Source organism: Episyrphus balteatus, chromosome 3 (genome assembly GCF_945859705.1).
Source record: "Episyrphus balteatus chromosome 3, idEpiBalt1.1, whole genome shotgun sequence".
In the NCBI taxonomy this organism is placed as follows: Eukaryota; Metazoa; Arthropoda; class Insecta; order Diptera; family Syrphidae; genus Episyrphus; species Episyrphus balteatus.
The window spans coordinates 32,367,503-32,380,377 of NC_079136.1; the positions used below are offsets into that span (position 1 = coordinate 32,367,503).

The 12,875-nt window shown below is 28.1% G+C and overlaps 1 protein-coding gene across 1 annotated transcript; it reads left to right on the forward strand.

The window, feature by feature from the left end:
* Positions 1 to 512: 512 nt before the first annotated feature.
* On the forward strand, positions 513 to 12,135 carry LOC129914327 (serine protease easter-like). Its single transcript, XM_055993519.1, has 3 exons — positions 513 to 775; positions 11,178 to 11,309; positions 11,370 to 12,135. The coding sequence occupies exons 1-3, from the start codon at positions 706 to 708 to the stop codon at positions 12,086 to 12,088; spliced, it is 921 nt and encodes a 306-aa protein (XP_055849494.1). The 5' UTR covers positions 513 to 705; the 3' UTR covers positions 12,089 to 12,135.
* Positions 12,136 to 12,875: the final 740 nt, after the last annotated feature.

Sequence of the window (12,875 nt, forward strand, 5' to 3'; positions counted from 1 at the left end):
TTCTACTATTTCTTCCCCCTAAGTTATGTTTAACTTAGAGGAATTTATGACACAGTTCGAAATTCGTGCAAACCGCTATGCAGAACTTAGAGCTTTGTGTTTCACTTAAATATTTATGTTTCGTTTCAGCAAATGGGCCTAAAAAACAATTAGATTTATTTACGATTTATACCTAAAAAATTCAAACATATAAAAATGACTTATGCTTATATCGTTCTTCAAACATGGAAACTAGTTTTGCATCTTTTGACTTGCATTCGGATTATGACGCATTATACAAATCCAATTGAGAAAAAGAAAAGCATAAAGACAAGATCAAGTTCAATACAAAAACCAAGCTTTTGATTTTATTTTCACTCTCTTAAATATTTCTTTTGAGCAAAATGCTTACGATTTCTCTGCCAAAAGAGAGTAAGTCAAGTTAAGTTAAGACCTAAGTCAATTTTAATTAGTTATAAGTCAACGATGAATGATGTTTGGATTGGATCTTGGGGGTTGTATAAAAAGATCTAGATGTTAGTTACATCGCCACAGTTAGATCACTTGGACTAGTCTTGTTCGGTTTGTCTAGATTCTTTTCAATCATAGTCTTGACAATACAACTTTTCACGAGAAAATAAAATTCAAGTAATACCTATTATTTTTTAAATATCATTAAATTTATTGCTACTTTTTTTCGAACCTTTGATTGCACTGCTTTGCAACATGATCAGGAAGTCACCTGTTTGTATTGCAGCAGTTCTAATTGTCAGTTTCATATCACTGACTAGCGCTGGTAAGTGAAATAGAAAAAAACCCAAAGTTGTTTTTATTAAATTTATAGATAGGATAAAGGGTAAATCCAGAAGAGTGAATTTTTTAAATCTGTTTAATTGCGTATACAAAATGTTTTACATAACTTTAAATTAACTCAAAAGTTTCAAAAAAAAAAAAAAACAAAATATTTTTTTAATCAATATAGAACACCATTTTTTAAAGATTTTGATAAAATTTATTTCTAATTCATAATTGCTATGGCATACCAATTTTATTTTAATTCTTTTTCCACAAAATTAAATTTATTTATAAACAATTATTTTTGGTTTTTCAAACGGCTCCAAAAATGTTGAGTATTATTTTTTTGCTCAAATCATTTGAGAATTTTTTTTCTTTGCAGAACGAATATCATGTACTTTTATAAAATTAACAATTGTTAATTAAAAAAAAATTAATGACTTTAAAGTTCAGTCTAATATAAAGTTCGTGTGATCCAGTGTGCATTTTATTTTGATTATGTTGCAATTTAAATTAAGCAAAATAAAATCATGGAACATTTTTTAGATTCATATTTTAATTTCTTTTCATTTCAATCTCAATAGTGATTGTTAGTCATTGGCAAATTATTTTGTAATTTGAAACGTAATGTAGGTAATTATTAGGTATATTATTCGCTCTATCTTCATTGCATAGGCTCAACATCTGAACAACCAATATCTAAACTAAAATTCAAACAATAAAGAATTCTGTATGTATAGTTAGCTAGCTAGTTTTTTTTTTTTTATTATTTAAATTATTTCATGTGAAAAGAAACAGCTTTGTTAAGAACAGATTAAAATTTCAAGAAATTTTAATGCTGTAATTTAATTTTTCTTATAAATAAACATGATTTTTCCAGGAACTTAGGATTGATTTATTAATTTTTCTGGTTTAAATCATTCTCATTGTTGGGAAAAGTTAATGTAGAACTGTTTATTCAAATCTAAGTTATGTAACTAATTTTCAAAGCTCTTAATTTTAAAAACGGTCCTCACTTTATGCCATCCTATTTAATTTAATTTTTATTTAGCTGAAATATTTTTTGAATAATAAAGAAAAAATATTTGGAATTAAAGTTCAGATCTTCATTATCTTTTATTAATAGTCATGTGAACAAAAAATATAAAAAAATTGTCCAAGTTTAAACGGTAGAAGCAATTTTCTCACAAATTGACTTTAAACATACAAAAAAAAAAAATATTCGAACAGAACGGCAATGCTACAATTTTGAAACATACATGTTGAAAAAGCTAGAAGATTATTTCTATTTTTTGAGATTAGAAACAATTAAATTGAATGAACTTATTTTAAAAAACTAGCCCTTAAAATCAGAACTTTGAAAAAAAAAAAAACAATTGAAACAATTTTTTTTGTAACAAAATATGGATTTAAATATTGTTAATTGAATTTAGAAGAAATAAAGCTGATACACCGAAAAAAAATTTGATAATAAAAGCTATCAAATTAACATTTTTCAGTGACAAAAGTCGTCCAAGTCGTCCAGTCGCTCCTTAATTAAAATATCAATTTTGATATTTTATCATATCATTTTGACATGAAAGTGAATATTCTTTACAAAATAGTGGTGATATTATTTTTTCTATTATAGGTGATATAGGTAGTTGTTTTGTTATTTTCTCCCAAACTATGTGAAGTAAAATCTTATTGCCGATCAAATTTTCTCAGTAAATCATACATTTTACTTCGAAAAAACACAAAGCGCCTTTAAATTAGTACACATTAAGAATTTTTTATTTAATATTTTTCAATAATTTGGAATGAGAAATTGATATGAAAAAATGATAATAAAATATCAAAAAAAATTTCCAAAATGTGTCATTTAAATATCGTCCTGATAATAAAAATGTTGTTTTAACATTTTAAATATCATAAAACACATTTTATAGAGCATTTTTGGCTGATATTTAAAAAATGTTAGTTTCATATTTAAATAAAATGCACGACTGGGGTCGCACGTACTTGCTCTTATGCTTTAAGTTACTCTAATATTAAAGCTTTATATTCAAGAAAATTAAGAAAATTTAAAATTTGATATTTTCAAGAAATTAAAAAAAAATAAAATCTGTTTTTTATAATTAATTAAATATCGTTTTAAATGATCTTTCACAAAAAACCAAGTATGCCAGTTTACTTCTTGTATAAAAGGGAATTTTTAGAAAAAAATTTTCGAAAATCGTTAGAGCGGTTTTTTAAAAAAATAATTTTTTATATATAAAAATTTTCTGACATTTTTCAAAAAAAAAGTTGTTATGCCATTTTGAAGTAATAATTTATTTACGCATAAAAACGAAATTTGAAAATTTTTCATAAACACGTTTTCAAAAAATTGATTTTTCAAAAAAAAAATTTGAAATATCTTTTAAAAATCCAAAAATGAGTTTTTTGAAAATTTTCTAAATTTTTAACATTACCTTTACCTAAACGATTTTGTATAAAAATTTTCGTTGAAATCGGGTTATTCTTGAACGAGATATTAATAAATCAAAAAAACCGTTATATGACAGGTACCGTTAATAACGGTAAAAAAAATATTTTTTTTATTTAGAAAGTTGGCTCTTATGTGTACTGCTACTCTCAAAAATTTTAATGAAAATCGTTAGAGCCGTTTTTGAAAAAAATTAACTTTTCTATTTCCGTTATATGACAGGTACCGTTAGTTTTGGTCCTAAAAAAAAAATTTCAATTTGTCCTCTAGGGAATCACCCAAAACTCTTAACTACCAAGTTTGAACAAAATCACTCCAATAGTTTAGGCTGGTACATACAGACAGACAGACAGACAGACAGACAGACAGACAGACAGACAGACAGACAGACAGACAGACAGACAGACAGACAGACAGACAGACAGACAGACAGACAGACAGACAGACAGACAGACAGACAGACAGACAGACAGACAGACAGACAGACAGACAGACAGACAGACAGACAGACAGACAGACAGACAGACAGACAGACAGACAGACAGACAGACAGACAGACAGACAGACAGACAGACAGACAGACAGACAGACAGACAGACAGACAGACAGACAGACAGACAGACAGACAGACAGACAGACAGACAGACAGACAGACAGACAGACAGACAGACAGACAGACAGACAGACAGACAGACAGACAGACAGACAGACAGACAGACAGACAGACAGACAGACAGACAGACAGACAGACAGACAGACAGACAGACAGACAGACCCTACAGACAGACAGACAGACAGACAGACAGACAGACCCTACAGACAGACAGACAGACAGACAGACAGACAGACAGACAGACAGACAGACAGACAGACAGACAGACGGACAGACAGACAGAATTGCCGGACCCACTTTTTTGGCATTTTCCATCATCGTAATGTCATGTAAAATTGTTATCTCGAGTTCGATTTTTTTTACGAATCCTTAACTTGCCCTATAGTACCTATATCGCAAGTAAAAATGTTAAATTGATATTGGTTTTTTTTCGGTGTATGTATTACATTTTTGAAAAAAAAAATAATAATAATAAAATAAAAAAATACATAACTAGGGTAAGCGGGGGTACATTTGATAGCGGGGCACATTTGGCCTTCCGTTTTTCGGTATGATCGTGCCCTTATTAAAGAATAGTTTGGATGAAGAAAGAAGCTCAATTTGATTTAAAGAAACTTTGTGAAATTTCTCAGTCTTTCATTAACTTTTCGCGGAGTACCACGTGTTTTCGTGTTTTCTGTATTTTTGATCTAATTTTTGACCACCTTTCTGAACCTAATAGAAAAGTTTTTTTTTAATATTGAATCAATATTTTGATAGCACTATGCTCAAAGTTTAGTAAATTAAAACCAGCTTTTTTAAAAAATAGTAATAGTTATTGAAGAAAAGAAAAACACATATGAGGCTCTTTCGGGGCACCTTTGACTTTTGCAATATGGGCACGGTTAAACGTTGATTTAGGGGAATTATATATTAAATAAATTATTTAAAAATAAATCGACATCGACAAATAAATTTACTGATAATTTCAAATTGGGCTTGATGATCGATATAAAATAAAATGCACGACTGGAGCCTTTTTTTAATTTTTTTTTTTTACATTTTACACTTCAAAATAACAAGAAATATCTGTCTGCAAATTTTGAATAAAATTGGCTTAGTCTTTGATGAAATATACGATATTAACTTAAAAATATATCGATTTAGCAGAAAACGCCAACGCCATATTTCCGTTCTCCGAAATTTTTGTGAAAAACTAAAAACGCAGTTTTGTTAGAATCACTAAGACTATAACGAACACCAAATTTAATCGTAATCGTCAGAGCCGTTTTCGAGAAAATTGCAATAACTCATAAACGATACACATGAAGAGCCGATATTAGCGATTAAAAAAAAAAGAAAATGTCATATTTCCACCATCCGTATTTTTTGAGAAAAACTAAAAAGGCAGTTATATTACACCGAAAAAAAAACCAATATCAATTTAACATTTTTTAAATATCAAATTAACATTTTTTAAATATCAGCCAAAAATGCTCTATAAAATGTTTTTTATAATATTTAAAATGTTAAAACAACATTTTTATTATCAGGATGATGTTTAAATGTCACATTTTGGAAATTTTTTTTGATATGTTATTATCATTTTTTCATATCAATTTCTCATTCCAAATTATTGAAAAATACTAAATAAAAAATTCTTAATGCGTACTAATTTAAAGGCGCTTTGTGTTTTTTCGAAGAAAAATGTATGATTTCCTGAAAAAATTTGATCGACACTAAGATTTTACTTCACATAGTTTGGGAGAAAATAACAAAACAATTTTATCACCTATACCTAATAGAAAAAATAATATCACCATTATTTTGTAAAGAATATTCCCCTTCAGTAATGTTTTGAAAAAAGAAAGAAAATTCTTAAAATAATAAAAATAATAAAAATGAAAAGGAAAGAAATACCTAGGTTTCATTATAATAAACTAAAACGTAAAATCTAGTCAACATTGATTATTTAGTTGTCAAAGTGAAATTTTCACTATCCCACCTGAAATTAAAAAATGTCAAAATGATACGATAAAATATCAAAATTGATATTTTAATTGTTGGACGACTTTTGTCACTGAAAAATGTTAATTTGATAGCTGTTATTATCAATTTTTTTTTTCGGTGTAGATATACGTACAGCTTTATTTGTGTTAAATTTAATCAAAATCGTTAGAGCCGTTTTCGAGAAAATTGCATTACCTCGAAAAGTTTGTATGGGAGGTATACGTTCTAGGCGAGATATTAAAAAAAAAAAAAACCAACCTTGGAAATTACGAAAAAACTATCTCTACCAAATTTCATGAAAATCTGCCGAGCCGTTTAGGCTGCAGCTTCTTGTGCAGATGGACGCACCGACGCACAGACCGACGGACGTCATGACGAAACCCACTTTTTAGGACTTCTAGATTATCGTAATGTTAGTTTTGATTAAAACCTCGAAATTTTTTTTTGACACGAAACCAATACTTGCCCTATAGAGCAAGTAAAAATGCAATCATAGTAGAGTAACTAAAGCAAATTATTAGGCAACCCAGCCGAACAGCTCTGATTTTGAAGATTTTATTTCAAACGTAGGTAATTAACAACTTTACTGTCCAATGAATCCCATATGACTCAAAATATATGTTTTGTCCCAAGCCTACAGAGTCCCATGTATCATATATGATTCATATACATATTTTACTAAAAACAACTTCACTGTCCCCATACAATCTGATAAAAAACCCTTTCTACGTTCAATATTATTTTGTTTATTTCAAGGATTCATCAATCCACGTCCCATGAGTCATATTTGACTCATCGAATATTTTCTGTATCGTGTTTCTGGAGTACATGAGTCATATATGATTCATAAAGACGTGTTTCTAAAAACGTGTTTGCTATATGAAAATATGGCTGTAGAACATATTTTATTCATGAATGTGTAGTGTAGGAAATAAATTGCACGACTGGGGTCGCACGTACTTGCTAAAATGCTTAAAGTGACTATAATAATAGGTAAAGCTTTTTATTCAAGAAATTTAAAATTCGATATTTTGAAGAAATTTCATAAGTAGTATAAAAAAATTAAATCTGTTTTTATAATTAATAAAACTCCGTTTTAAAATATCTTAAAAAAAAAAAACAAATATGCCATTTTATTTCTCGTATAAAAAGGTATTTTTAGAAAAAAATTTTCGAAAATTGTAGGAGCCGTTTTTTAAAAAAATAATTTTTTATGTATAAAATTTTTTTAACATTTTTCAAAAAAAAGTTGGTATGCCATTTTGAAGAAATAATTAATTTACACATAAAAACTAAATTTCAAAATTTTTCATTGATCTGTTTTCAAAAAATTGATTTTTCAAAAAAAAATTTTGAAATATTTTTTAAAAATCCAAAAATGCGTTTTTTGAAAATTTTCTAAAATTTTAATATTATCTTTACTTACACACTTTTGTATAAAAATTTTCATTTAAATGGGGTTAATGTTGTACGAGATATTCAGAAACGAAAAAAACCGTTCTATGACAGGTACCGTTAATAACGGTACAAAAAATATTTTTTTTATTTAAAAAGTTGGCTCTTATGTGTAGTACTACACACAAAAATTTTAATCAAAATCGTTAGAGCCGTTTTTGAAAAAAATTAACTTTTCTATTTCCGTTATATGGCAGGTACCGTTAGTTTTGGTCATAAAAAAAAATTTTAATTTCACCTCTAGGGAATCACCAAAAACTGCTAACTACCAAGTTTGAAAAAAAAACACTTCACTCGTTTAGGCTGCAGCTCCAGATAGAGACAGGCAGACACACAGACAGACAGACAGAATAATTATTGCCGGACCCACTTTTTTGGCATTCTCCATCATCGTAATGTCATGTAAAATTGTTATCTCGAGCTCGATTTTTTTTACGAATCCTAAACTTGCCCTATAGTACCTATATCGCAAGTAAAAAAGAAATACTTTACCAAACTGCAAAAAAAATTCGAAAAATGTTTGAGCAAAAAAAGTTATTTCATTAAAAAATCTTTGATTTTTTTTAAGTTTTTTTTTCTATTTTGGGAGAAGTTATATGTATGTAAACATATGGAAGAATATTTTTTTAACTACGATTCACAAAATTAAAACACCATTAATAGTATCAGCGACTGAAAAAACAAATCTAGTCAAAATTGTAGAGGCATCAAAATTTGAATGCAGCAATGCAGGATAATTAAAAGAGGCTTGATAATGTGTTTTGTCTTGTATGGCATTCCACACGCCAGCCGTTTTGAAAAATACGTTTTGATCAATACCTAAAAAACGACTCATCTTACAGAAAATTTGCAAGGACGTTATTGCCCCTAAATTATATTATCTTTCTTTTTTAAAATCACAATTTTCCTATAGAATGAATACTTTTTTAATTAGAGAGCCTAACAATTAATACGTGCTTTTAATTTTTTATTTTTTACTCCTCAAGGCAGTTGTAAGGGGTAAGAAGTAATGTTTCATACACAATTTCCAAACATTTTTTTTTTTCTTTTTTGTTTATTACTTTTTATCTTAATGTGTACATTTTTTTTAAAGTCAATCCGTATAAAAATAACGATCATAAGTAAATGAGACCAAAAAAATGTAAGCTGCTTCGCCTTCGATAAGAACCTCAAAAATTGAGCAACATAAACCAAAAAGATGTGTTTTTTCCTATATGTAAGTGCAACTTAGTTCATCTTCTCTGCGCTATATACCCGAAACGGTTGATTTTAGAGAGAAATTATATTGTATATAATTTTACGACGAACAATGTTCTCTGATGACCTCCGAGAAATACGTCGCGAGATATTTGTGAGAAATTTATTTCAAGGACCATTTGACCCTTATAAGTTATAACTTTTTTAGCCTATAAGGTATCAATGTAAGTTTTTCACATTTTCATTACAAAAATAAGCATTACTATTTACAAATAATGCAATTAGAATTGGTTTCTTACCTGAGTAATTGGTAAATATTGTTAAAAAAAGGGTTTAGTTTTATGCTCCTATAGATTCATTGGACTTGTGGCGATGAAAATCAAATATCATACGTCCATGAATCATATAGGAGCATAAAACTAAACCCGTTTTTTAACAATATTTACCAATTACTCAGGTAAGAAACCAATTCTAATTGCATTATTTGTAAATAGTAATGTTTGTTTTTGAAAAAAAGTACTGGACGTAGAGATGATTTTGAAGGAGTTTGTATGGGGACAGTAAATTCTATTTTATGAAAATATGTGAATGTATCATATATGATTCATTGGACTCTCGCGGCAAGGGAAAAAATGAATTTTATGAATCCAATGTGCTTCATGGGACGTATAGACTTGTTGATGAGAATAATGATGGACGTATAAGGTTTTATAATGAGTTTCTATGGGGACAGTTAAGTTGTTAAAAATACTTTAAAGCCTATAGATAAAAAATTGCGGATTTTGCCGTATTGTTTTTTAAAATTAAAATTAATTTTTTTTTAACAAAACCATTTTTTTGCTTAAATATCATAAAACAAATGATAGCAAAATATTCTCTAGATAATTTAAGGAAAAAAAAAATATAAGGGAGTAAGGGACAATCTTCCATCGTTTAAGCGATAAATGCAATTTTCTCACAATCTGACTTCAAACACAAAAAAAAATATTTTAAAAAGCCAGAAGCTCATTCTTATCTCTTAAATTTAAATCCACTAATTTAATTAAAAGTTTTTGAAAAAATGGTCCTCAAACTCAGAATTAAAAAAAAAAATGTGTAAAATGACCTTTTTCCAAACTTTTTCTAATAAAATAAGAATTTATTTAAAAAAAAATTTTGGCCATAAATATTATCAGTTGAATTCCGAAGCAGAAAAGGTAATATATATGATATATCACACTTTTGAAAAAAAAAAAAAATTAAAAATTACTTCAAATTCAATGGGTTTTTTTTGATAAAAACTGAATTTTTGCATTGAAATAATTGATTTTCTCAAAGACCTTGGCAAATAAGAACTTTAAACTTTTGCTATTTAACTTTCAACAATAAGAGCTATTGAATGAATAAAAAATAACTTTATATTTAAATGTTGAACTTTAAAAAAAAAATTAGCTAAATTTTTTTCAAAACGTCTATTAAAAAAAAGTTCTTCGAAAATGAAATACTTTTTAATTTTTTTCATAAACTGTAATACATGTTAACATTTAATTTTATAATTTCAAATCATAATAAATGTGGCAAAAAAAAAAATTGAAAATAAATGCATATATTATATTACGAAAAAGTTTTAAAGACGACATGTTAAAATTTTGTCAATAATTTTTTTTTTTCAAAAATCTGAGTTCAATTACCATTCTTTCAAAAGCCCTTCAATCAATTAACTTAATTTTAATTTTACAAATGTGACTCAGCTTGTAGCTTCTTAAAAATGTATATTTAAATATTGTAGGTGTTGCCGTTGTGTTCAAATATTTTTTTTGTGTTTGAAGTCAATTAATAAGAAAATTGCATCTATCACTTCAACGATGGAAGATTGTCACTCACTCCCATATATTTTTTTTCCTAGACAATCTTTTGGCATCAATTAATTTATGAAATTTAAGAAAAATTTTTGAAAACAAATTTTTTTTTTCACAAAAATCTTAAATTAAATAAAAAAAATCAAAACGGCAACACCAGCAATTTTTAATCTATAGACTTTAAAGTATTTTTAATTACCGACGTTTGAAAAAAAAGATCATCAAAATCTAAGCTGTTCGGCCGGGTTCCAAATATTGCCAATTTTTGAGCTTTAGTTACTCCACTATCAATTAAAAAACTAATTCATTCTTTTTCCCAACGGTTTTTTCCGGCTTCATCATGGGGTTTGGATTTATTAGGGCTAAATAATTTAAACAATTTGATAACTATTGCACTTACTTTTGTTGTTAATAAATTACATTTAGGAACAATTTATATAAAATAAAATTAAAAATAAACTTTTAAAACTTTACTTAACGATGAACCACAAAGAGGACCGCCAATAGAGGTTAAAATATTTTAAATAACCGACGTTTGAAAAAAAAAGATTATCAAAATCGGAGATGTTTCCTAATATTACCATTTTCTACTTACTCCACTAACAACCATTTTTGGTTGATTAACTTTAATGAGAAAGAAAATAAAGTATTAAAATAAAAAATTTAAATTATTTGTCAGAGATTCTATAAGAACATACTCAACCTAAATAAAACCTAAATAATACATTGAACTTGCTTAGGAGTCCTTTAATAAAATTTGTACATTGTTTGTTTCATATAGATTTTGTAAACTACTCGCATATCTTTATACATAACCATCTAACTAAAAACATCATTATTATAGAATCACCATTGAAAACAAATCTTCCTGAACCTGGTCAATGTGGTAACGTTATTAAAAATCGAATTAAAGGAGACAACGTCACAAAGCTCGATGAATACCCATGGATGGCATTGATAGAGTATGCAAAAGAAGGTTAGAATTTTTGTTTTTTTTTTTTCTTCCATGTTTGACTTTTTTATTTAATCCTTTAAGATGGAAATTCAACTGGACATCGTTGTAGTGGAAATTTAATCAACAACCGATATGTTTTGACAGTAGCTCATTGCATAAACGGCATACCCAAAACATGGAAACCTTATCGAGTTCGCTTAGGTGAATGGGACACTACAACAGATCCTGACTGTGATCGTGACACTCAGAACAACTCTGAGGTCTGTGCTGATCCTCATGTTGATGTAACAATCGAAAAAGTAACTGTTCATGAAAAATATAATTCTTCGTTAAAGAGCCAACCCAATAATATTGCCTTGATACGTTTATCACGTAACGTAGACTATACCGATTTCATTCGACCAATTTGTTTGCCACTTAAAGATACTCTCAAACAATCAACATTTGATGGAAACAAAATGGAGGTTTCCGGTTGGCGACAGTTAGGACGCAAAACATCCAGTAATATTAAACTTAAGGCCGAGGTTCCAGTTGTACCATTGAGTGAATGTCAAAGTGTTTATAGCAAACACAACGTCGATTTAGGTACGTCACATATATGTTCTGGAAATGATTTTTGCCGTAGTGAATCAGGTGGACCACTCATGGGATTAGATTCATTAAATAAAGACCAACTTTACTACTATATCGCTGGATTATTTTCTATTGCACCGTCTAGTTGTGAATTAGAAGGATGGCCAAATGTTTATACAAAAGTCAGTGATTATGTTGATTGGATTGAACAAAATATTGAAGCTTAGATTTTATTTGATTTTTTAAAACCACAAAAAAGAATTTCTTGTTTAAAATATTAAATACAATAATCTAATTGAAAACCTTGTTTAATGTTTTTTTTTTTCGTTTTTATTCCCTAATTCAAATTTTTAGTCTCTCAGAAGGTTATCTTACTAAAAGTCACGAAATAAAGTTCCAGAAAAGTTAATGGTGCCTGGTCTGGTCGTATACTGCCGAAAGACCAATGTACCGTCTATCTATTCTAGATATTCGAGGTATAATACAGTAAAATAAGGAGAAAAAAGGGGTAAATCTCGGAATGAATGTTAGTAGAAATTTTTTTTGATCAATATCTTCCTTTTGCCATTCTATAACATATCTCAAAAGTCTAGAAAAATCTCATGTCCGCTTGTCGCGATTTCAAGGTCAAATCGCGAAATGGAGATTTTCAAAATTAGCAAAAATAGGCTATGGTATCATATACACATATGATACATGATTTCAAGGTATTTTTTAATGCTGATTCCAAAAAATCTAAAATCAAGACAATCTGACGTCTCTGGAAAAAGTTATACCTATTTTTCATCTTTCAACCCATATTATTATAACAGTTGCTAACTTACTACCGAAAAACCCTTAAAAGTAATGGTAGCGGAATCATATTTTGCATGAGGGTTTTCATATCCATTATCATTAAGAATCAAAACAATGCAATGCAAAAAAACATTTATATCTATGACAAAATGGTATTTTTTGAGAAAATGGGAAATTTTGGGATGTGCACTAAAAAACATCCTGGTACAATCATGGAAT

What these genes read in the sequence shown, in the direction of transcription:
- LOC129914327 (XM_055993519.1), top strand. Translation starts at nt 706, where the DNA reads ATGATCAGGAAGTCACCTGTTTGTATTGCAGCAGTTCTAATTGTCAGT. An exon ending in CATATCACTGACTAGCGCTG is followed by an intron (nt 776 to 11,177) that starts GTAAGTGAAATA and finishes TCATTATTATAG; the next exon opens with AATCACCATTGAAAACAAAT. An exon ending in GATAGAGTATGCAAAAGAAG is followed by an intron (nt 11,310 to 11,369) that starts GTTAGAATTTTT and finishes TAATCCTTTAAG; the next exon opens with ATGGAAATTCAACTGGACAT.